At 37.4% G+C, this 27,216-nt stretch overlaps 1 protein-coding gene across 2 annotated transcripts in view; it reads right to left on the reverse strand.

The window, feature by feature from the left end:
• Positions 1-9,581: 9,581 nt before the first annotated feature.
• LOC131438782 (neurocalcin homolog) overlaps positions 9,582-27,216 on the reverse strand; it is a 527,871-nt gene continuing 510,236 nt past the window's right edge. For both annotated transcript variants that reach the window (XM_058609044.1, XM_058609043.1), the window contains exons 4-5: positions 12,076-12,264; positions 9,582-11,997 (exon numbers count right to left, since the gene is read on the reverse strand). In XM_058609044.1, the coding sequence (XP_058465027.1) occupies positions 11,803-11,997; positions 12,076-12,264 (384 nt within the window). In that variant the 3' untranslated portion in view covers positions 9,582-11,802. The remainder of the gene's footprint in view (positions 11,998-12,075; positions 12,265-27,216) is intronic.

Here is a 27,216-nt window from a genome sequence, read left to right on the forward strand (position 1 = left end):
TGGAAAACCATTTAACATTTGATAATGAGTACAATCCTTGAATATCTACGGCGTCAATCAGAAATCTGTAAATTCAGGTATAAATCTGCATAAGTTTTCATATACTGGACTTATTTGTATGTGTGTACTGCGGGAAGCGGATTGTGCAAATATTTATTTCGCAGGAGTCTAATCAAGTATGAAATGCAAAATAAAATCTTGTGTCGCAGATTTGTGATAGGGTAAGGGCTCCCTATTTCATCTCATTTGTAAGGACGTTACCTTAACAACCTGATTTAGCCACTAAAATCACTACGTTTTTTCATATTTCTGCTTAATTCGCCTTGCTCCACAATGGGAATTGATTCACATTCCTTGGAAATTAATATAATATTTAAAAATTAGCTAAAACACTTCTGATATGTTCACTACTGTGCTCCTAATTTCATCTCAAAGGTTTTTTATTCATCCTATCGTTGGTCCTTTATTCATTCCATAAATTAGCAATGGCGACAGCAATCAAAACCAAAATGTTGCACTATTGCACTCTTCACGCTTACTTTTGGCTACTCAGTGAGTGAATCAGAAGTACTCTTTTTCGGCAGCTATGAACAGACGTCAAAAAATGAGTAGAATTTAAAACTATCACTGAGGCAACATTTCCTAATCGCGCCGACCGACATTTTCATGTGTGAAATTTTCAAGTGTTTTTAGGATGGAGAAAATAAAAAGTTGTGTGGACAGCGAATCGTGTCAGGCTCTAGTTGGTAAGTAAAACACATTATGTTTATGCATGTTTACATTGTGAAATATAAGTACATTGTGAATAGATTTCCAATGTCCCGTGCGGTGTTGCCTGATGGTAATACTAAAAGATGCAAGACTGTTCCGGATACTCATTTAAAAATGTCAACAAAAGAAAGTAAGTTCTATTCAAATTTTGCGAAAAGCATATATGTATACCCAAAATTGCGTAGTTCCCGTTCTACTCAATTTTGGGTAGGTATGGTTTTGGCGAAATTGGGTGACTTTTGACTCAATTTTGGGTAGCCACAAGTAAGCGTGTCAGGTTCAAAATGTCAGAATTCTTCTTAAAAAGGGCCTAATGTCAACTATGAGAAAACACGCGATATTTTTAGAAACAGTTTGGAATCATTTCGACGTTTAAAATTTTTTGGATCGTTGTCGTAACCTTTCGTTTGAAATTTAAAATTTGACTGTGCAGTTAATTTGGAGAATTAAAAAAAAACAAAAAAAGGAATTGTTACTATTTAGGCATTAGCTCTTCTGAAAACAAAATGCAGAACCGGAGATGCCAGTTATACAGATTTATCTGTGTTGTATAGATTTTTGCGTTCGCACACTGATTTAAATCAGAGTACAGATTTTATACAAATTTTCTAAATTTAATACAGATTTGTAAAGGTCCATAAAAAGTTAGAAGTAAAACGTTTGACTTTTCCCTCTTTAAAAGTTTTTTAATCAATGGACAAACCACATGATAAAATGAACATCTTTGTGCAAATATTTGATGATGAACACTGATAAACATATATATTGCAATTTTAAACCAATTTTAACCGATTTATTTTATTAGTGAAAACCGATAGGGCAGATACATATATTCTATGAAAATATCTGGCATCTCTGTGCACAGCCGATGAAGCACACACACTTAACAGCGTTATGTTGACATATAGCGGAAAGAAACCAGTGCTCCTAGATTTGCCACAATGGTTATTTCATTAGAATTTAACACGCTCTTTCTGGTAATATTCGAAGACTGTTTCGTCTTATTGAAATATAAATATCAACAATATAATTAAACTAATGTCACGGATACCAAAAAAAATACTTGTTGATGATAATTTGAAGAAGAAAAATATTTTTTTTGTAACATTATGAGAAAACTTGGCAACTTTGCGAAACCAAATGAGATGAAAACAAAGCGCAATCAAGTCACGCGTATTTTTTGAGAACGGCCAATAAGCCACCTGTCAACTTTTGAAAGAAATTGCAAGCGAGCTATGAAAGATAGTGTATTAAATTTAACACCAGACGAAAGGGAAAACTTTTCTCTGCTGTTCATTATTATGACTTACTCTCAGCTAGTGCCGAGTCATTCGAAATTACACTTATTAGCCGTTCTAAAAAAAAACGCGTGAAGTGAACTAAGTGAAAAACTCATATATTTGAAAACTTTTATTGCTTGTCGGGTAATTTTTGAAGTTTTTAATCGTTAATTAAACAAGTGGCGAGTGAATATTACCAATTATGAAGTCATCCAGCATTCAATAGTAGTGTAATTGTGTGAAATAGTGATCCTGTTTTGAGACGAATCGATTAGTAGATATTAAGAAACATGACGAACTGTAAATATAGAATTGAAAACCATTTCTTCCAATGAGAAAGTGTGACAATAGCTTGAATAATCATATTAAAACATTCCACAGCTTGATTCATGTACGTTGTAAGATATTATTCATGTTCAAAGTAATGAGGTGAAGGGATAAGATGAAATAGGGAGCCGTTACCCTAGTATGATAATTTTATACAATTTAGTCAATTATTATCACATCAAATAAAAATTGTTTTTTGTGCAAATCAATGGATATGCATATGAAAAAAATACGGCCTTCATTTCAATCTAAATTCGATTCACTTTCGTGAACTGATCGGTTCAGAGCTGCTCACCAATCTGATCTGTTTCGCACACCTTATCACCCATTCCTTATTCAACCTCTTACGGGAGCTGTGTGAGACCTAAATTCAATGAATGTGAATCACTTTTGTTAGGAAGTAAGGAATTGCAATCACTCAAATTTTGACGAATTTTTTTCCTATTTCAAGTGGAAATTACTCAAACTTACAATAGTTGGAGCAGAGATTCCAGGTAAAATTTTCAAATATTTTCAAGCAGGGTCGAAAAATTCTGTAAACTCGAAAAACAAATCTGCGGACTCGAGTTCTCTATAAAGAATAGAGCATGAAATTGGTCTAGCGCAAAGATGTCATATATTTTCATAGAAAATCTGTATTTCTCAGGATAAAAATCTGTATTTATCTGTATTCATTAATGATATGAAATTTATACAATAAAATGATAAAGATTCCAATAGGTTATGGTCATAGAATGGTAGATTCAATGAGAATTTATTCTTTATGTCTTCGTGAGTCATTGTCGCGCTCACAGGAATATTTAACGTCGAAATGTAATAGTTTTTCTATTAACAACAACTGATTTGTAATGTTTGAAAATGTTAGCTTCATACATTGACATGGAATTCCAACGTCCAATATGCAACGTCAAGTCAGATCATTATCATTCGTGTGATGTCCAGACTCACGTCCAATCACTACACGTTATGCTTATGACAGACATGTGATATCGGAATCACTGTACTCTATGAAATCACTTGTCTGTCACCCTAAATCACGGTGGTATCACGCGAGCATCATGATACAACGGTGGTTTCCGTACTACGGTCATTTTTCGTTGTACTGTGCCAAATCACATCACTGTTTACTGCTACCAGCGCCATTGGCGAGCGATGGTGAACTCATGAAACAATATTTCCTTCTGAGCATCAAATAATAAACAACCATCGTTTTATTTTGAAAAAAATCTGGGTAAAATGCTAACAAGCAGCATAAAACTTATATGCTTTATCAACGTTGTAGCATATTTTCAAGAAGCAATCAAACCAAGAAGTTTTGAAATACAAATAAGGAAAACGAACATATTTTGAATGTACATGGGGTGATAATAAACGATAAATATCCTTTACATAAATAAACCAATTGTGTTAGCATTCTGTTTATTGATAACCAATAAAAATTCCATTTATCATATTGGTTCCTTATATTCATTTCTAGAAACTCTAAATTTTCTAATTAGTTTGTCTTATATCATCAGGCTGCCGTTTGATAAAAAAGAAAACTTTTGTTTAAAGTGTTTAGAAAGAGTCTTACTTTGGGTATGAATAGAAAACCGAAAATCATGTCTTTCAGTGTGGGTAAATTGAATCAGAACACGTACCAAGTAACATATTCAATTCAATAAATACTTGTAGTAGTTTTCAGTGTTACTTCATAAACCTAGCATAACAACTTTAAGCTCCTCAAGATTCTAATAAAACCCTTATGAGATTATATTTCAGCCTAATAGATTATTTTTCATAAGATTTATGAAGCAGAATGAAGTATCAAACCTATATTAAATCTATTTCGGAATCATTTAAAATTCAAGAAGGTTTTAAAATCAGCTTTATGAAAAACATAATCCTTTTCATGAAGATTTCGTAATAAATAATCTGTTACGTTGATGGCATTTTCCAGGAATATGTGTGTGACATGCCGTTTTTGATGGTTGCATACTAAAAATATCTTAGATTTATTTACTATTTTGAGACTCAATGTTAAAATTTTATGCGCTCTTATTTTTATCGTGAATATGCGGGTGAAAAAGGAACCTTGAAATCATGCAGATTTTGCAAAAGTCGGCATGATTTACAAACAAAGTTTGGTGATTCATCACCTTTTTGGTAGAAATCAGCTTCGTTGCATAAAAAATAACGCCAGTGTTCCGAAAAATTTGATGTCAGTGAATGTTCAGGAGAACATCAAAATTATGGACATTAAATTTTACCTAATGCAAATTACATTTAAATAATGATAGAAAAAATCCTGTATCTCAGGACAAACGTGTCATAAATGTACACTGAGGTCTTTTTTTATGCGGTCTTTTTTTATGCGGTTTTTTTTACGCGACTTTTTTTATGCGAATTTTCAGAGTTATGCGGTTTTTTTTTATGCGAAGTTTCAGAGTTACGCGGTTTTTTTTTATGCGAATTTTCAGAGTTATGCGGTTTGCCCTTCTGCGGTCTTTTTTTATGCGAAGTTTCAGAGTTATGCGGTTTTTTTTATGCGAATTTTCAGAGTTATGCGGTTTTTTTTATGCGAATTTTCAGAGTTATGCGGTTTTTTTTATGCGGTTTTTTTTTATGCGGTACGTAAATTCGCATAAAAAAAGACTTCACTGTACTTTAAAACCATACAATTTGATATGAATGAAACTGTCATCCGATGAACACAAAACTAGTTTAATAATTCAGAGAGGCATTGATTATATCTGTGATAAATCAGTTACTAAGAATACACTTAAAACCGCAAATTTTTTGTTTCTATATTATTGATCATCGGAGCCGGGAAATCAAGCTACGTTTTGAGTTGTTTCGTTTCACTGTATATTCTTTCTGTGCGCAAAAAATGTCTGTCACTTCATCGTTGTACACGTACAGCGTTGTACAGAAATCATTATACGGAAATCACATGTCTGTCAACGGTATTAGATGCACATCTCCTTCGAATTGGACTTTCCGAGACTAATCATTGTGCTCGTGGCGAAGGTTATCGCGATATTGATCATGTCGTTTGGACATGCGTGGAATATCGTGATGTCAGATCTCAACTAATAAATTCCTTGCGTACCCAAGGTAGACTATCCAATGTCCCAGTTCGCGACATTCTTGCTTGTCGTGACATGAAACTTCTTTTTAATTTCATTAAGTCCATTGAAGTTCCAATTTAAATTTTATTTTATGTTAGACCCCTTTCTCTTCCATGAGTTCAACCAATAGCCAACTATATTATATGAATAAAAGTGATAAAATGATACAAACAAACCTATAAGATCATGTACAAAATAAATGTATTTTAAATAATGTAATTTAAAATAGCAACTCGCTTGATAAAAACAGTGTTTAGATTAACTAATGAATACCAACATACTAATATGATATTCGAAATGTATTAGGTTTAAAGTACTATATATTGTGGATGCCACGGCGAAGAAAAACTTATGTATACTGCCTATGAAATAAACGTATTTATGAGAAAAAAAAGTCAGATCATTCAACTCTCAGTCTGACAATAATGTTTCATGATGCCATGACTCCCTTGAATATCAGATAAAATTATAATATAAATGTATTTCAGTGTTCATTGCATGGTTCATCATCAAATGTTCTCACAAAATATGTCCTTTTTAATTTGTGAATTTTTCATTGATTAATAAACTTTTACCTTATCACTATTGCAGTGGATACTAATAGATAGCTTAGATGGAAAAGTTTGATTTTTTTCTTTCTTACTTTTTGTGAAATCTGTATTAAGTTTAGGAAATCTGTATAAATGGTATCTCTGGTCTAGCGAATAAAACGAAAAGGTTGCGAAGTCTGTAGATTTGGACAAATGTCTGAAAAAATCATGATTTAAAAAACTCTGCAACAAAAACATGTCCGCTGTTTATTTCAGATTTCTCTGAAAATATACAAAAAAAGGAATTCACTCATACTGACATATTTTGTTTCAAATGAACGGTTGACTGCAAAAATCGAATAAATGTAAGTTATTTTAAAAACCCGTTTAGGTAGTTTTGATTGCAAAAACCAGATAAGAATATTGAGTGCAAAAACCGGTCGCGAAATTTGCAATGACAAAAATTAAAAACCGGATAAACGACAAACCGGATAAAAAACAGGCGGAAGGGTAATGTCAGAGACACAACTGGATGACGTGAATCCGAATAAAACTGACAGGTTTTTTCAACACGTGCTAGTTGATTGATTGTGTGAATTTGGTAAACTTTCAATGCGACACTTGCATAATTGTAACAGAACAATTATAAAGCAGAACACACGAAAGAAACAAAATTACGGGACAAAATCGATCGAATAAAAAAAAAATGCAATGTTCATATTAATTTATAAATTGAAAAATCAACAACAAATCGTTTTTAGCTATCTAGGATTTCTAACTTTACGTTTGGATTTAATATAAACTAATTAATTTCAATATCTTACTTGTCAAACCCGTAAATTGTATATTGATTTGAAAGAATATCGTCAAATCGAATTTAAGAATTCTTATAAAAAATTATTGATATCCACTTGCCAAGCGTGGAGAAAAAGTATCTGTAATTTATATGGTAAATTGTAAATCACTTTTGGTGATATGCACTTAAAGAACTAGATATTTTTGATGAACATCTTGCAAATCAGTTGTAATTCCATTTAAAAAAAACCTTGTTTGATCTTTTATAAAATGATACGTAGTTAGAATCAGCTAGATAGGCGAGAAAATCAATTAAAACAGCATTTTTGTTATAAACTGAACATAGTGTCTAGCGAAAAACATATATCGTAAGTCCACTACACTCAACCACTGAAAATATTTCGTATTTCTATGTGTCCGTTTTGCACGATACGCTTTGTGCGATGATTCATTCAATTTTGCGCTTTGGCATTGAATTTCACCTTAACGCTTGTTCATACCATACATTTTAGAAAACTTCAATTTTTAGTTATTTGTGGTTATCTCATACTACTGAAAATTTTATAATCACCCCGATTCTGCAATCCGACGGATTTGTGATACGAACGAATCTACACTTTTGTTTGAGCTCGAATTTTGCATTCTATATTCCGTTCGACTTGTATGATTCGATCGACTCTCGTTCGGGAACACTTGAAATTTCGAACAGTAACCATCAAAGCTGTCAGTCAACACTACTTACACATTTTTTTTCTTTTTATATTATTCATTTCTAAGTAAACGATACCGTCACACTTGTATAAACAAATTAGAACGGTTCTAAACCGAACAGAAGTAATGCGTAAGCAAGTCGATCGAGTAATGTTCGAAAATTGAACAACTCGAACGAATGATATTCGAGTTCAAACCCAACTCGAACGGAATGCAGAATGGAAATTGCACATTCGATCGGAATATTTCGAATCGATCGGCGTACAGAATAGGGGTGAATAAATTGCTGAACATATTTTCGATGGTATGAAGAAGAAAACATGTTGCTGCCTTAACCCCCTTAACGCTCAACATGTTTCCCTTCTATAAAAATCGTTATACACAGAAAGAAAAGATGAAAATTACATGACATGTGAACCAATAGTACTATTAAACAGACATCAGTTGAAACGAAAATCTGATTTAAAACCATGATTGATGTAAAATTACATTGAAATGCATTTACTTTTTCATTGCACAAAGCTGTATTTTTACAAATCGCTTAGTTTTGTAATGTAACTTTTCATTCAATTACCTGCTCCAAATATGTGCATGAAAATAAATGTAAATTCACAAAATATTTTTATCTATGTAGATTCTCCAATTTCTATTAAATCGATGTTTTTATTTACTAAATGTTAAAGAAAACTCTTTTCCAAGGCGTGTTTCTGAACGAATAAGTAAAAGGAACTATCAATCTTTGTTGAACTAAAAAAGTTTGTGCAAAATGACGTATAGAAAATAGAACACATAATAAATGTGTTATGTGCAACGTCCACAAGTACATGAAATCGTTTCGTAGAATGCCATAACTAACTATTTATTTTACTGTTCTGATAATTAAAGCAATTAAAGCAATAAATTAAATTACGATTTAATAAACCCAACTATTATAGGAAACTTATGCACCCTGCTATGTTTTTCTGGTGATATTCTCTTAATTTACACCCCCAATAGCTAAAATATTGTCTTGTACTGGCATATCTTATGGTCGTGAAAGGGTTGAACACAACAAGAGATATTCACGATTAAGTTCCACCCATTATTGTACAGGATAAATTTCGAAAAAGCGCCCCAAGTAAGTCGTATTCACGACAAAAACTTTCGTTGCAAAACCAGAATGAAAACTTAAACTAAGAACCGTTTAAGTTTTCATTCTGGTTTTGCAACGAAAGTTATTGTCGTGAATACGACTTACTTGGGGCGCTTTTTCGAAATTTACCCTGTACAATAATGGGTTTTTATCCGATTCCTGCATTCAAAGTTTTTTTGTCGAATGATAGCTACCACAGATCAGGCCGCTAATTACAAACAAAATTTGTTTTGGAAGAGCCACATAAGTTATAATCTGATTTTTGCATTCTGCAGTTTTTCTGTTCGGTTCTTGCAAAATAATATATTTTTAGACGAATTTTACATTGTGCCATCCGTGCCCTGTTTTTTCACACAATGTTTTTATCCGATTTTTGCAATCAAAAATATTTAAACGAGTTTTTAAATCTAATATCCGAGTTTTGCATTCAGCCGTTCAGTGATCGAAGGTATCGAAAATACCAGTCGATTATCGATGGTATCGATATTTCAACTGGTTTTCGAAAAATTAATAACAGTTTTCCCAAGCCATTCCAGTTACGGTCTTCATTCGGAAACCGTTTCAATATGCCTCCTTTCCCTTTGTCAGAACAAATCAATAATGATGTGTCACGAAGAAAACGAAGAAATTAAGAAACTCGGATTGAATTTAACTGAGCACTCGCATCTGTTCGATATGTTGTAATTTCATTTCCAATTTCCAATAGTACTCTACCTGAATGTTTATGCCACTTAAGTTCACAGCTTTGTAAAAACTATGGATTAACGATTAAGTTATCTTTTGAATAGGGTAACCAATATTTCAACTAGTTGGCCTCCGAACCGGCATATCGAACAAATAAAACATAGAAAAAGTGATGAATTCAAACAACTGAGAATTTTCTTTCAAAAACTTAAAACCAATAACGAAAACACAAACCCAAAAATGTAATAAATAAAATGAGACAAAATATTGATTTTTTATTTCGAAAACTGTACAAAAATGTGTCTAGCATAAATGGATCCTGCTAGTCGTACCGACTTGTTGCTAAAAATAACCGATATAATGAGAAACGTGTATGTACTAAATGAAATTGTCTTTAGCTTATGGTTTAAAACAAACAAGAAAATAAAACAGTATCGGGATATGCACTATACGGTAGTAGATCAGGGACAACGAAACTGGTATGGTAACCGAAATAGTAGCGTGTACTGCAGTAGTTAATAGTAAACTCAAAACTTAGTAGTAAAATCGTTGGTTAGAAGTTGCAAAATTCACAAATTGATCTCAAAGAACAACATTTCGTGTAGTTTTTGTTAGGTAAAATAGACGACAAAAAATATATTTAATAAATAGGGGGAAAACATTTATAATTTTATTTCGTACATTTAAATAGGACCAATACTTTGAAGAAATTTTAATCCTACCGTAACTCAGTTTGCTTACTTTTTTTCATGGACTCCAGACTACCTTCTCTTCCTTGTTTTGTTTTTTTTTTATTTTTTTTGTTTGTCATTCAAATATCTAATGATTAAAGGTTAGCACACTCACTAAATTTCAAAAGATAACAACTTTAAACTTTTCGTTCTTACAACTGTGTTGTCATTTTGCCTTCTATGTTTTCTTTTTTTTCTTCTTCTTCTTCTTCTTCTGTTTATTGGTACCACCGTGAAAATTCAGGAAGCTTTCCTTTCGCTCAATTCCTTCATTCTCGCGTGTGTGTTTTTTTGTATAACTCTTTGTCTGTTGCATTTTTTTTATTTGTTTCTTGGTTTTGTTTTGTTCGCAGTCGTAATCGCTTAGGCAGATGTGCTAATGTGAATTCGCGGAGGCAGCGAAGAATTCATTTTATCTTTATTTGTTTGTTTGTTTGTTATATATTGTTGTTGTTGATGTTGTTCGTGTTCACAATATTAGGCCCCGAATTGATTTTATTAATTCCGTTCATTTGTGTTTAGGTGGTCAGCAAGCGAATGTGGGCGGAGAACAGCTTCCTCGCTAACATCGCACAGTTTCGGTTTTAGGAAGTGGCACACAACTTACCAACCTACACCAAAATCAATTGTCCGCGTAAAAAAAAAAACTACAGATGGCACAATGATGACCTCTCCCCCTAGTATATGGGAATGGTCGTCTCATTTCACGCGGAACATTTTTTTCAGTGGAGATTGCCAAGTCCGAAACGTGATCCACTTCGATTGAGAGCCTCTTCTCTTATGGGGCTCGCGGCTCGATGTTACCGGGAAGCATTTCGGTCAATATTTTTCATTGATATTCCTTTCGTTTGAGTATAGATTCAATAGCTAGAGGGTAGTATCACACTATTTTCAACATTCCTAAAAAATCCAATACAGAGGAAAAGACGGGGAATCTTTTTTTTTTATTTAATATATAATAATCACTTTCAGGCTGCAGAGTGAAGGGGTGGGTTAATGAACATCAAGGAAAGCAATTTAACAGCAACTAGGGATGGTACAGCATACAATCGCGAATTTCCTATACATTAATGAAATCATTACCATGATATAGTTGACTACAAACAAAAAAATATAGCAAACGAAATCTAGTATCACGGTGAAGGTGACAAATCATACTTGATGGGGTGACACTAGGCGGAAATCCTCCGCAAAAAGCGATGAAAAGAAATATCAATTTAAAAAATATTTACATTTAAACTCGCTCATATATTTATCTAAAAAATCTGCAGCTGATTCAACGATTTCTTAATTTAATTTACGTTTGTGTTTAAAGTTTTGTGATACTTATTTGTAAGTGTTTTCTTTTAATTTTTTTAAATTTTTTTTTCTCAATTTGTAAATTATAAACTGTAATTTGTAATAAATATTGTTATATAATAGTAAAATTTTATAATTATTAGATTTCATGTTATCGGAGTTACTATTAGCGTGTTGCAGAGTTTTGTTTTTGTTGGTTGTTTTGCTTACGCGGTGGCATTTTTCGCTGTTTGAACTCGCTTTTCCAACCGTGGTTGTTAGCAAATCATCACCATCATCATGATCATTATCATCATCATCATCATCATCATTATCATCTTCATCTCTCATTGTAACAATAGTAATAGTAGCAGTAGTAGCGGTTCGACGCCGCCGCCGCCATCGCCAACGCTGACGACGGCGACGGCGACGAAGAAGTGTGTTTGGAATTGCTCACTGCGCCTGCGGATCACATTGCAATAGCCGTACGATCGACGGATCACTTTTCGCACCCTCGATGAACTCTTCGAGGCTCAACTTGCCATCCTTGTTGCGGTCCATCTGGCGGAAGATTTTGTCCGTTCGCTTTTCCGGTGTGCTCTCATCTTCCGGCATCTTCATCACCGAGCCGACCATTTTGTAGATTGCCTGTATAGTTGGAAATAGAATCCCGTCAGTTTAGGTTACCATAAAGGATTGCATTTAGCAAATTTGGTCAGAACTCACAGTGACAATCTCCAGCATCTCTTGCCGAGAGATATATCCATTACCGTCCAGATCGTACATCGAGAAAGCCCACTTCAACTTCTGCTCCAGTTTGCCCCGAGAAGTGACACTCAAGGCGCACAGGAATTCCCGAAAGTCGATCGTACCGTCGCCGTTGGCGTCGAAAGTCCGGAACACGTGCTCTGCGAACTGTAGAAAAATTAATAAATTAATTAAATTGCAAAATGATTCCGGAAATTTGGACCCTTGTTCTTTAAATTTAAACGTTTGATGGACATTTAAACTGAAGCCAGTCAACTGTTTAAAAAATCAATCAAGTGATTACAGTGAAAAGTGTGATTCGAAAATCGAAGATCCACACAAGTGGTACGATCTTACGAAAGTCCGTACAGCTTTTTCTCTTCGCTGACGACGTCGATATTGTGGCGCGAAACTTTGAGAAGATGATGGAAACATACATCGGACTGAAAGCCGAAGCTAGACGGATCGGACTGGTTATAATTGTGTCGAGAACAAAATACATGAGAGGAAGGGGCTCTAAAGAAGAAACTTTACGGCGCCCACCATGAATATTGATAGACGCCGATGATTTTGATTTTTGTCCCGGGTTGGCGGTTCAATGCATAGGACGCTGGTCTTACAAGCCAGTTGTCGTATGTTCGAGCCCCGACCTGGAGGGATTCTTAGTGTCAGTAGGATCCATAGTACTAGCCTTGCAATGATTCTGTACACTAAGAATTGGCTACGAAGTCTGTTGAAACAGAAAGGCCAAATTCCACAAAAGGAATGTGTAATGCCAAGACTTTGCTTCGATGATTTTGAGTTGATAAATTTGTATATTTCGCTCTCTGTAGATTGCCAACAATGATACCAATGATACCATCATTTGGAGGTTTGTGGTTGCGGTAAAATGACAAACAAACGGTGGCGGTTCCCATTAGAGTTTCCAATTATCGCCTGCAAGTGCGAATAGATAATTTTCAAATTTTTGGTATGCATTGCGACGCGTTCCAAAGTACACTAAGGTCTCTTTTTACACGGTTTCTTTTCGCACGGTTTTTTTATACACGGTTTTTTTTTACACGGATTCCGGAAATAACACGGCTTTTATTTACGCGGTTTTCGCAATTAACACGGTTTCTGATGAGAGTTTAAAAAGCACTGTCATATGTTTTTTGAGAAAAATTTCAAAAAAGGGAACAGGTTGTCTGTCTGCGAGTATGAGAGTTAATTTAAAGTTTGCAAGTTAACTAAAATCTTTCATTCAACAATTCACGAGATCATTTACTGTCGTTCTATAAAATGATTAATCAGTCTTCAGATCTTCAATCCCTGTTGTAAATTACACGACAACGTCTCTTCTGCTCAGTTGTGGTGTATGATGTCAGCATCGTCATTGATATCATCGAGAGTTTCGTAGCGTTGAAGAAATAGTCGGATTTATTAATCTCTTCAACTCTTCATCATATCGAGCAGTACAGTATTTTATACCCATTTGAATGATATAACTCTAGTAGTATTATGAATTACGCCGATGAAATGAGTTGCTTCAGCAGTAATACCTTTTCTAATTTGATCCATATTCATCTCTATGAATTCATCCCCTTTAATTCTGTCGCTGCGTGCGTAGATCTTCATTCAATACACATGTCTTCCCACACAGGTCAGTTAAAAATGACTAGTAAGATCGTTAGTGTTTACTAGACTAGACCCTTCTCGTAATTTCAGGCTGGTTTTTAGGTTTCCGTTTTTATGGTGAAAAACAGTTACATTTTATCAGAAACAAAACAAACAAATAATCAAATCTACGGTTTTTGGAATTATTAAGTCACGCGGTTTTTTTGCACGGTTTCCGTAATTAACACGGTTTTATTTTACACGGATTTCTTTAACACGGTACGTAACCCCCGTGTAAAAAGAAACCTTAGCGTATTCAAAACGAAGATTGGAAGAGAAAGCAATAAATTGAAATATATTCTGTGATTGGCATTTCAGATATCAGATATCTTTAACGAACTGAATATTCACTAGGAGCTCATTTGATAGACGCTTTCTCAGTTATTTGAAAGAGATGTTTGTCATTTCAAGGGAGAAACTGACAACGGTTTAACTGAGTTTCAATTGACGGTGCAACGGATGAAAGTGTAAAGCTTGCTTCATTAAAAATTGGAACAAACTTTTGCTCATATTGTGGCGCTCATGGTGGACGGATTTGGAAGTTCTTGGCGCCCACGTGTCGGAAATTTTGTCAACTTCACGTATGATTTTTGACATTCCGCAAATTGACTGTACTTTGTAAACAATCAACATGGAATCCGAAAGAAGGGAAAAAATTGTGCACGGTTATTTGGAAAATCCATTGTGGTCCGCATCTACACTAGCTAAACAGCTGAAATTGCCCAGAAATACCGTATGGCGCGTTATCAAACGGTTTAAGGAAACATTGACGACGAATCGGAAGCCTCAAGCCAATCGTCAGAGTGGAACTGTCGACCGGAAACTGCGTGGTAAGATTTTGAAGACGATTGAGAGGAATCCTAATCTGTCGGAACGTGATTTGGCCAGAAAATTCGGTGCTGCCCATCGTACCGTGAGGAGAACTCGACTCCGGGAAGGAATCAAGTCATATCGAGCTAACAAACAGCCAAATCGGACCATAAAACAGAATAGTGTGGTCAAAATATGTGCTTGGAAATTATATGACCAGGTGCTGACGAAGTTCGACGGGTGCCTTCTGCACGGAGAACCCGCAGATCACAAAATTTCAATATTGCAATTGTTGTTCCACGCCCTGGTTGTTTCAACTAAAATGTTGTTGATTTAACTAACATATCTGTTGATTTTGACATAACCATTCAGGTAACCGAAATTGTTGTATTCAAATGCTGTCACTTGGCGGAGAACGAAGACAGCAAAACGCAGAGCAAAAAACCTCTTCATTTCACCAGAAGCGTTTCATATTGAAAATTTTCAATTGTAAATGAACGTCATTTATGTTAGTTACGTAGTGGTCGTTTTATGTAAGTGAAAGTATGCGGAAGAAAATAACAGTGGATTGTAAAACAAGTTTTCCATGTGTTAGATATTTCTACTGTATAAATGTGTAGCATCATCTGAACGCTGTCTATCACCGCGCGCCAACGCTACAAGCAACAAGCACGCGGTAGTTTTTATTGTCAGAGAGACAATCCGCAATCGCTTCACAAAACGTACTTCTTTTGCTTTTGTGTCTCTACGATTGTTTCTGCTGATCTCTGCAGAAAAGTTTAGCTCACGCAAAACGAATTATATTGAATTTAAACAATAACCCTTTATAACATTATTCTTATAGTTTCTAAGCGCCACATGATAAGGCACCTTCTGAAGTTGTATAAATACCCCCAGTTGTTAAGAATAAATTTTAGTCTTAAACCAAACCTGAAGATAACTCATTTCTGCCTTAAACCGGCCAAAGTGGTGACCCCGACGTGATCGTTAGAAAAAAGTTTTTAGAAGTTTCGTATTCTGCTGGAACGCGTTCGAAGTAAAAACGGTCGTTGAAGCTGTAGTGAAATGCCTGATTCTAATAAGGACGAATCGAAACCCGCTGGTGGCATGCAGCTGGAATCAATTAGTTCACCACGTCTCCCCCCGCCGAATATGAGCGAATCTAATATTGAATCATACTTTATGTCGCTGGAGTTCTGGTTCGCTGCAACTGGCATCGGTGGCGCCGTTCATGATACACGAAAATTTAACATTGTGATGGCACAGGTTCCCCCGAGCAAGCTGACAGAATTGAGATCGATTATTGACGGTGTGCCGACCAGTGAAAAATACACGTACGTAAAAAGAAAACTCATTGATCATTTCGCTGACAGTCAGCAGCGCCGTTTGCAGCTTGTTTTGTCAGATATGCCGCTCGGAGACATGAAACCCAGCAAACTATTCAATGATATGAGACGTGTTGCTGGTGATTCACTTGGTGAAAATGTGTTACTCGACTTGTGGGCATCAAGACTACCCCCTTATGCCCAAGCAGCTGTGATCGCATCAAAAGGAGATGCTGCTGAAAGAACGACAATCGCCGATGCTATCGTCGAATCAATGAGTCTTCGTAATATCAGCACCTTGGATTCAGTTCTGCAAACTGAGCCGTCTACATCACAATCCGTTCCTGAAAAATCATCCCTATGCAGCATAGAAAGCCTCCAACGAGAAATCGCGCAACTATCAAGCAAGCTAGAGAAGGTACTCTCATCGCGTTGCGATAACACTTTTCGTGGTCGTGCGCGCTCCCACTCGCGCAACGGTAAGAGGGGATGGACGTACCGTGACAAAACACCGCAAGACGAACAATGTTGGTATCATCGTGTTTTTGGAAATGAAGCGCACCGATGTCGAATGCCGTGTTCGTTCAGTCAGTCGAACAAACAATGAAATTATCCGCTTGAACTTGCAAAAGAAGCCGGCGAACCTTCTAATGCAAACACAATCTTTCGCCTAAGAATCTCGGACACTAACACAAACATGAAATTTTTGATCGACACTGGAGCCGACGTGTCCGTGATTCCGAGAGGTTCCAGTTCAAGTAGGATGAAACCAACCGCATTGAAACTGTTCGCCGCCAATGGAACACCCATCAATGTGTACGGAGAGGCTCTTCTAAAAGTTAACCTTGGTCTTCGCCGTGAATTTTTGTGGTCTTTTCTAATCGCTGAGGTCACAACTGGAATTATTGGTGCCGATTTTATAAGCCATTTCGATTTATTAATTGATCTTAAACGAAATCGCCTCATAGACAATGTCACATTACTCGAATCGACAGGACAGCTTACACGTGTCAGTGAATATTCCGTAAAAACATTCAGTGCAGTTTCACCGTATGCTGAGTTGCTAGCCGAATTTCCCAACATAACGCGGTTAACTCTGCCAGGTACTGCAAGCAAATCATCAGTCGTCCACCGAATCGAAACAACTGGCCAACCCGTTTACGCTAGACCGAGACGATTACCACCAGACAAGCTCGACGCAGCTCGCAGTGAATTTGAGCACCTGATGAAGCTTGGCATCTGCAGACCGTCTAGTAGCAACTGGGCCAGCCCGCTTCACATGGTCAAGAAAGCCGACGGTTCTTGGCGTCCGTGTGGAGACTATCGTGCTCTAAATGCTCAGACCATTCCGGATCGATATCCACTACCGTACCTTCAGGATTTCACAATGAATTTGCAAGGTAAAACTATTTTTTCGAAGGTCGATTTGCAAAAGGCGTTTCACCAAGTGCCGATCCATCCTGAAGACATCCCCAAGACGGCTATTACGACGCCATTCGGACTTTTTGAATTTTCATACATGACGTTTGGTTTACGAAACGCGGCTCAGACGTTTCAAAGGCTGATTCATGAGGTCGTCCGCGGATTGGATTTCGTCTTTCCTTACATTGACGATTTATTCATCGCCTCGTCATCACCTGAAGAACATCGCGACCATTTGCGTCAGCTGTTTGAGCGGTTACAGCAGCACAATTTAGCAATCAATGTTGCAAAGTGTGAATTTGGCCGAGCAGAAATTGTCTTTCTGAGTCATTCCGTCAACGCTGATGGAATCCGTCCTCTACCCGAACGAGTTAAAGCGATCGAAAAATTTTCGAAACCATCAACAGTTAAGGAGCTAAAAAGTTTTTTGGCAATGATAAACTTTTATCGAAGATTCGTGCCAAATGCTATTGAATCCCAAATACCCTTATTAGCGATGACTCCGGGTAACAAACGCAACGATCGAACCGCTCTGACCTGGACTGACGACACCACAGCAGCATTTGAACGATGCAAACAACAACTGGCGAGCGCAGTTTTGCTAGCACATCCAGCAAAATCGGCTGAGCTTTCTCTTTGGGTGGATGCATCTGACAAAGCAGCCGGAGCAGTACTACATCAAATTGTTTACGGAAATATTCAGCCACTAGGATTCTTCTCAAAGAAATTTGACGCAGCACAACTACGGTACAGTACCTACGATCGTGAGCTAACCGCGATTTACCTTGCGGTGCGACATTTTAAGTATATGATAGAAGGACGCTGTTGCCATATCTATACAGATCACAAGCCGATCATATACGCCTTTCATCAGAAGCTCGACAAAGCATCTAATCGTCAAGCACGCCAACTGGACTACATCGGTCAAATAACAACAGATATTCGTCACATTAATGGCAAGGAGAACATCGTAGCAGATTTATTATCCCGAATCACTGCAGTCCGTGCCATCCCAACCATTGATTACGACGCACTTGCTAACAATCAGCAAACCGATGAGGAGCTACAAAACATTATTAATGGTAAATCAAAAACTTCGTTGAAGATGTTACTTTATACTATTCCAGGCAGTTCAAAGCAAGTGTATTGTGATTGCTCTGGTCAACAGATTCGACCGTTTATCACAAAACCATTTCGCAAGGATATACTACAAGCGACGCACAATCTCTCTCACCCCGGTACACGTGCTACAGCCAAATTGATGACTCAACGATTCGTTTGGCCGAACATCAGGAGAGACAGCATCGCTTTCGCCAAAAATTGTCTACAGTGTCAACGGTCTAAGGTAACACGCTACACTCAATCACCCGTTACCCGTTACTCCGCACCAGACGATCGTTTTTCGCACATCAATATTGACATTGTGGGACCGTTTCCACCAAGCAATGGCAACCGTTACTGCTTGACAATCATCGACCGGTTCTCTCGATGGCCGGAAGCCATCCCTGTTCCTGACATGACTTCCACAACAATCGCTCAAGCACTTGTCACTGGATGGATAGCTCGATTCGGTGTACCTGCGTACATCACCACCGACCAAGGACGTCAATTTGAATCATCTCTATTTGCTGAGTTGGTTCGATTAATGGGCATCAGCCACCTGCGAACGACACCGTACCACCCCCAAGCGAATGGAATCATCGAACGATGGCATCGGACACTTAAAGCAGCTATCCTTTGTCACAACCCGGACCACTGGTCGGATTACTTGCCAATGATCTTGCTTGGCTTACGGACAACTCACAAAGAAGACATTGGAGCATCTCCTGCTGAGATGGTGTACGGTTCGACCCTCCGTATACCATCTGAATTTTTCATCGAGAACACCAGCCAGAAAAACGAAACTGATTTCGTTATCAAGCTTCGAGCGACCATGCAAAATTTGAAACCTATGGCAACGGCATGGCATGGTAAACAAAGCGTTTTTGTGCATCATGATCTTCATAGTTGCAAGCACGTCTTCATTCGCAATGACTCCGTGAGACCGTCGCTATCGCCCCCATATGATGGTCCATTTGAGGTGTTACGTCGAAATAAAAAATTCTTCAAAATTAGAGTAAAGAATAGAATGGTAAACGTTTCCATCGATCGGTTGAAACCAGCATATTCAACTGATGAGCAGCAGCAGCTACACAGTAGTGTTGATCCCCCAGCTACCACAAATGTTGAACGTCGACCAGTGAAGGTGACCCGATTTGGTCGACGAGTCGTCATCCCACAACGCTTCAGCTAGATCGACGCCTCGTCTAAGAGGGGAGTAATGTAGCATCATCTGAACGCTGTCTATCACCGCGCGCCAACGCTACAAGCAACAAGCACGCGGTAGTTTTTATTGTCAGAGAGACAATCCGCAATCGCTTCACAAAACGTACTTCTTTTGCTTTTGTGTCTCTACGATTGTTTCTGCTGATCTCTGCAGAAAAGTTTAGCTCACGCAAAACGAATTATATTGAATTTAAACAATAACCCTTTATAACATTATTCTTATAGTTTCTAAGCGCCACATGATAAGGCACCTTCTGAAGTTGTATAAATACCCCCAGTTGTTAAGAATAAATTTTAGTCTTAAACCAAATTTCTGCCTTAAACCGGCCAAAAATGTTTTAATTTCATCTGAGAGTAATGTATTCTAGGACAGTTTATGTCAATGTTATTAAAACCGCTTAACGTTTTAAAATTTGCTGCTAAAATGAAATGGTACTATTTGTGTTTTCTTGAAAGTGTATCTGTAGTATTAGGTTTACCAGCGAGCCATTCTGCAAGTGAAGGAAAAATTTCCTAATTCCCTGTGACCATTTTTCTGGTGAGTTCCCTTTTGAGAATTGTAATCTTTTGGTTCATTTCCATATCCTTTGTGAGTTTAGTGATAAAAATATAAGCAGTTAATTAGGTAAAATTTCGTTGTTCTAGCAGTGAACGATTAGCTGCCCCTGAAGAGGCTAACAGTAAAAAATATTTGTTGCAATTGGCGTCTTAAGTTCAAATAACTGAATAATTCGTTTGCGAAGACGGTTATCATGACATCGAGCATGTTGTTTGGGTGTGCTTCGAGTATTGCGACGTCAGACTCCTGCTAATTGATTCCCTTCGGGCCCGAGGTAGACCACCTTATGTTCCAGTCCGTGACGTTTTGGCAACCCGAGATCTCCTTTACATGACCTACCTCTATAACTTCCTCAAAGCTATAAACGTGCAAATCTAGTGCCCTCTCTTTCTCTTTCTTTCTTCTACAGTGGTCCTACCCCAAACGTACTAAACACTGGTCAAGCTGAATTGCTGGAAACCATCCATAAATGACACACCAACATCAAAGTACACCAACAAAGCATCCGAGTTTAGTATAGTCTCTTCCTCGTTACAATCTGGAGAACGTTGAGAACCCGGAAATGGAAAGTGTGTTTAGAAGATGCAAGCTATTAATGAATGATTTGTAATATCAAAATATGTTCAAAATCAATACAGTATAGGTCCCACCCTCCTGACACTCCTTTACTAACTCTAGGGGAGCAGGTCGCCCCATAATACGGCTTCCACTCTTATCCACCTAACAACAAGATAATCGGCCACGTTAAGCTAACGCAAATGAGCCCAATAAAAATTTTATTATAAAAAAACTGAATAATTGGTTGAAACAACTGAGACATTTTTTTGCTTTCATGCATACAAGTAACTTTGCTGGGATTGTGTCTTTGCTCAATTGCACGAGTGACATCTCATTAAAAAGTTTCATTATTCGCTCAGTGTGTTTGGCATTGCTCAACTGAAACATTTCATTACTTGTTTGTGGTGCGTGTCTTTGTTGGGTGTCGTTGCTAAGCTGCCAGCACGATAAATCAAAAATGACAGATTAGTTAAAACAACAGTCGATTAGTTGTACCAAATTTTAACCAATCAAAATCAATATTTTAGTTGTTTTGCGATCGCTGGCTTTTCCGTGTGATGGACGATGAAACCTATGTCAAGGCTGACTTCGAGAAAATCCCAGGTCAAAAATTTTACTTGGCAACGGCTCGGAGGGATGTTCCAGCCAAATTTAAATTGGTTTTGGCGACAAATTTGCAAGAAAATTTATGATTTGGTAGGGCATTTGCAGCTGTGAGTGTGATAGTGTGAGTGCAGAGTGTCTCCAAAAACGAATTTTGCCGTTCATTCGATCCCACGCCCATCCCGTAATGTTTTGGCCAGAGCTGACATTACAGCAAAGTCGTTCAAGAACCCACTCAACTACCCCCAGTTCCGCCCTATTGAGAAATACTAGGCAATCATGAAGAGGAGACTCAAGGCAAAGGGAAAGGTTGTCAAAGACATCAATCAGACGACGAAATGGTGGAATAAGATAGCTAAAACGATGGACGAAGAAGGTGTGCGCCGCCTAATGAGCCGTGTTACAGAAAAAAATCGAGAATTCCTTCGAAACCGTGACGAATAATTTTATCCGTATTTTTTCTTAAAAGTATGAAGAAAACGCTACATTTGTATACAAAAGATCTTGGATTCAACAATAAATAACTGAAATATAGGCAATTGTCTTTGTTCCAATTCTATCTGAAGCAAGCTTTAGTCTCGAAATTATTGTGCTGGATTTTATCACTCTCAATTGCAGTACCTACATCCCCGAAACTCAGTATGGTTTGATGCCCAAGCGTTCAACTTTAACGAATTTACTCTCCTACACAACTTTTATCATCCGTTCTCTTGAAGCACGTCTGCAAGTTGACGCAATCTATACAGATTTCTTCGCAGCCTTCGACGAGATAAATCGTCAAATAACAGTAGCTAAGCTCGATAGGCTTGGTTTCAATGGATCCTTTCTGAACTGGCTCCATTCATATTTAACTGGTCGCAAAATGTCTGTAAAAATTGGAACCTGCTCGACGACACCCTTCGCCGTTAGCGCTGGAGTACCTCAGGGCAGTCATTTGAAACCATTTGTACTTTTACTGTACCTTAATGATCTCAATTTTTTTTTGCTGAAATACGGTAAGCTGTCTTTTGCTGATTATTTCAAGCTATATCACCAGGTTAAATCTCAAGAAGACACAATATTTCTACAATCACAGCTTGATTCATTCGCCAATTGGAGTCAAATCAACAGAATGGCATTAAACGCCTCAAAATACTCTGTTATTTCCTTCTCTCGCCAACACTCGTTTATAAGATAGGAGTACAACATGACGGGAAAAGTACTGAAACACGAATCGTTCGTAAAGGACTTAAGAATTGTTCTTGATGCCAAGTTAAACTTCAAAAACCACATTAATTAAAGAATTTCCAAGGCTTCCAAGCTTTTAGGATTTATTTTTCACGTAACCAAAAACTTTTTCAATGTACACTGCCTTAAGGCATTATATTGTGCATTAGTCCGTTCGACACTTGAATATGGTGCTATTATTTGGTCACCTTACTATCAAATCGACGATGAGCGCGTCGAAGCTATCCAGCAAAAATTTGTTCGGTTTGCTTGCTCTACGCAATCTACCATGGAACGACCCTGCTAATCTACCTAGTTACCAAGATTGCTGTAAACTTATAGGCTTGGATCTATTATCTGTTCTTAGGAATATCTCAAAAGCAGTTTTCATAGTCGATTTGTTACAATCGATGACGTATCGATTGTCCCGAACTCTTACAATTAATTAATTTCGACATTCATCGTCTTAGTCTGCGTTATCACACATTTTGGAGATTACCTTCCACCAGAACAAACTCTGGATTCAATGAACCATTTACTAGTATGTGTCGTCTATACGATAACTTATATAATGTCTTCGATTTTCATGTATTTCGAAATGTAATCAAACGATTGTTTCTTAATCAATTATCATGTTAGTTTTTAGAACCAAAGATTGATACAAAGATTAGGAGGTTTTATACCTGCTGGAGGCAGAGATTTAAAAATTCTCAGCTCCAGCGGGCTTTTCCCTTCTTCACATACATACATAAATACATACATACATACATACATACAATATTGTATTTTCGTTCAACCCCTACTCCGTCTCTCCACCATCTCCATTAAAAAATTAATTAGTTTCGCTCGCCGAAATTAACCCGGTCGTCTCTCTTTCTTTCTCTCTGTCTTCCACCATGCATTCTTCGATCACTAATTGGATCTACATGCCGATTCTAACACCGTTGTTAGCCCACGCTCGTTTACCACCTTCTGCACCAGAGATGTCCATCTCCTCTGTGTGACGAAGAGCAAGCAAAATTTCTCCCCTCGCACTAAGAACTTCAACGAGAGCTCTTCACTTTCACATACATACACCACTGTTGTATAAAGTGTGCACGCATCATGAGTGCGTTTGTTTATTTCCTTTTACCTCCTCCACTGACTCGCACCAAAGTGCTAGAGGAGAGCTAATAAATTCTCTGAGGTGGATGCTGATACTTTTACAGAGGTGTACACGCCGGTGAGCACTCTGGTCTATGGTTTGCGTATAAGAAGCGTGGGGCACGTAAAATCAGCAAAATAAAACAATTTATCGTTAAATTTTCGGTTTTCATTGCAAATTTTTCATAGCAAGGCCAGATCTACTCTCTATTAACTGAAGTTCACAGAAGTGTTCGCTCACCATCACGCGCCAGTGATCACTTGGGCGTGTTTAGGCGAGAGCACGTGAGAGCGATTCGTACGAAGAGAATGTTATTCTCTCGCACTGGACACTGAGAAGAAGTGCACTTTCCTCTTTGCGTGGAGCGCAGCAAATGTATCCACAGTGTATAATTGGAACTTACACCCTGGTGTATCACTCTTGTGAAATGCCATCTCTGTTCTCCACCAACCCTTGTATTCCATTCCCACTCTGTTCTTCTCTCTCACCTTTTAAGCAAGAGTACTATTACTGCCATGTAATGCTTGGTGTAATCAACTAGTTATAGGGTTATAGATTTAGTTTTAATTGTTAGTGTTAAGTCCAAATGTATCTGTTGGATCATTGTAATCTGTTGATACAAATGATGAGAAGGTTTTATGCCTGCTGGAGAGAGAGATTACCAAATTTCATCTCCATCGGACTTTTCCCTTCTCCCAAAAGAATAAATAAATTTCTGATGCAAATAATATTTCTTTTTCTCATTCAGTTAAAACCATTCAAGCGAAGAGATTGTGTTTCGATTATACTGCTCGTAAGTTAACGGCTGCAGTTAGTTAAAACTGCTGGTGCTAATAGCCAAGGCCATATTCGGGACGTTTCCCGACTGGAAAGCTAGCAACAAAGGTCATACCGTTCATACGCACAGAGGTGTAGAGAGCATAGAAGTGACGAGTCACAGAGGTGCCATCGCATAAAGGTGCGAAGACGAAGGGGTGCAAAGGCACAGCGGTGCTGAAGCAACCCAGTGCTGATCTACCAGGTACCAGAATTTGCACGCTGCGAAATGGAGTTGGTCGTTTTAAAAACTCCATGCTTGAGGGAGTTAAGATACTCGAGTGCAAGCAATTGTACTCAGCATCTATTCTCGATGGAAAAAAGTCTTATCGTCCCTCAGATTCGTTTCGAGTAACTTTTGCCGTATCTGCGTTGCCTAGCCATGTCTATATCGATAAAATTCGTCTTTTTGTTCAGCTTTTCGTACCGCATGTTATGAATTGCACGAACTGTAAAAACTTCGGACGTACAGCTACTTATTGTAGTAATAAATGTAAATGTATAAAATGTCAAGGGCCTCATAAGGATAATCTTTGCGATAAAGATATTGAAAAATGTGTTATTGTGGGGAAAGTCCTCATGATGATCTTTCAGTATGCGCTGCATTTAAGTTGCGTAAAGATAAAATGAAGCTTTCTTTAAAAGCACGGTCTAAGCGCACATATGCAGAAATGTTTAAAACGATAACTTATGTCCCACCTTTGGAAACCGAAAACGGTTTTTCAAGTCTTGCGGAGCCAGAAGAGGAATTTGGTTCTGACGGAAATAGTGAAGATACCTCGTTTGTCACTCCTTAAGATTCTGTTAAGAGGAGATTACCAAACCACAATTTACCAAACAAGGCACCTAAAATAACACCTTCAAAACAAGATCCCCGTGTTAAATCTAGATAGCCAAATTTAAAACCAAAAACTGTGCCTTCTGGTTTTTCAAATTCACAAACCAATCCAGAAACTAGCACAAGAAAAGACAATAATCCAGTGGGCTCCGTTTCACATTCACCAACAGGAGTACTGAAGTTTTCAGAAATTGTAGAATGGATTTTCGCGGCATTCAATATTGCTGATCCTCTAAATACCATCATAACGGCATTCCTTCCAATAGCTAGAACTTTTTTGAAACAGTTATTAGCTCAATGGTCAGTTCTCTCATGTTTTGTATCATTTGATGGATAATTTATAAACCGCCGCAAATGATTCAATCACTGCCCTGCAGTGGAATTGTCGAAGCATCATGCCAAAACTTGATTCATTTAAAGTTTTGGTGCATAGTCAAAAATTTGATGTATTTGCTTTGTGCGAAACATGGCTTACATCAAACATAGCCTTAAATTATAATGACTTTAACATTATACGTCTCGATAGAGACTCTCCGTATGGTGGAGGGCTTTTAGAAATTAAGAAATGTTATTACTTTTATAGATTAAACATTCCTTCGACTTCTAGTATAGAAGTTGTTGCTTGTCAAATAAACATTGAAGGAAAGGACATTTGCATTGCTTCGATGTATATTCCTCCAAGAGGTCAAGTTGAACAACGACAGCTTAATGAAATTGTCGAAACCCTTCCGGATACACGTTCGATTTTAGGAGATTTCAATTCGCACGGAATGATGTGGGGTTTTACAATGATAGCAGATCATCTTTAATATATAATATTTGCGACAATTTTAGCATGACCGTACTAAATATGGGTAGCATGACACGGATCCCAAGACGTCCTGCACGTCCGAGTGCATTAGATTTATCTCTTTGCTCGACTTTGATTCCACTAGATTGCACCTGGAAAGTATTTCCTGATTTACACGGTAGTGATTTATCAATCATCATCTCAATTAGCAGTAACAAATGCATTGATAATTCAGCTAATATTCCATATGATTTGACAAAAAATATTGATTGGATTAAATATCAAAGTAATATGTCAAGTGTCTTAAATTCAATGGAAGAGCTCCCCTTACTAGAAGAATACGACTTCCTCATTTGTTCGATTCTGGAGGCCGCAGAACAAGCACAAACCAAACGATTTCTTGATTCATCGTCTAACAGAAGCCCTCCAAACACGCGAAACAAAATGCTTTCAAAACGTTTTTAAAACGAGGAAGAGGAACTTCTCAGAATTTTGAAAAATTCTTGACGTTAGAAACCAAGTACAAGAACATACTTCGGGTCAAGAAATGCAGCTATTGGAGACATTTTGTGGAAGGTTTGTCAAGAGGAACCTCAATGAGCACTCTTTGGAATAAGGCCAGACGAATGAGAAATCGTAACGTAGAAAATGAGAGTGAAGAATACTCGAAACGATGTGATTTTGCGAGGAAAGTTTGCCCAGATTCTGTTCCAACGTATAGCATTATTAGGGAGTCTTCTCCAAAAAATGGTTCCATTGATAGCCCCTTCTCAATTATGGCATTTTCCATAGCACTCATGTCTTGTAACAATAACGCTCCTGGGTTGGACAGAATTAAATTAAATTTAACTTAAGGAAGAATCTGCCCGATCTTGCAAAAAGATGGGATTGTTCAACAAGTTTCTTGAGCAAAATATTGTTCCACCTGACTGGAGGCAAGTGCAAGTTATCGCCATTCAAAAGCCGGGGAAACCAGCTTCCAATCACAACTCACATAGACCCATTGCAACGTTGTCCTGCATCAGAAAATTGTTCGACGAATTATTCTTCGACGTCTCGACACGGTTT

The sequence above is a fragment of the Malaya genurostris genome, chromosome 3 (assembly GCF_030247185.1).
Source record: "Malaya genurostris strain Urasoe2022 chromosome 3, Malgen_1.1, whole genome shotgun sequence".
Taxonomy (NCBI): domain Eukaryota; kingdom Metazoa; phylum Arthropoda; class Insecta; order Diptera; family Culicidae; genus Malaya; species Malaya genurostris.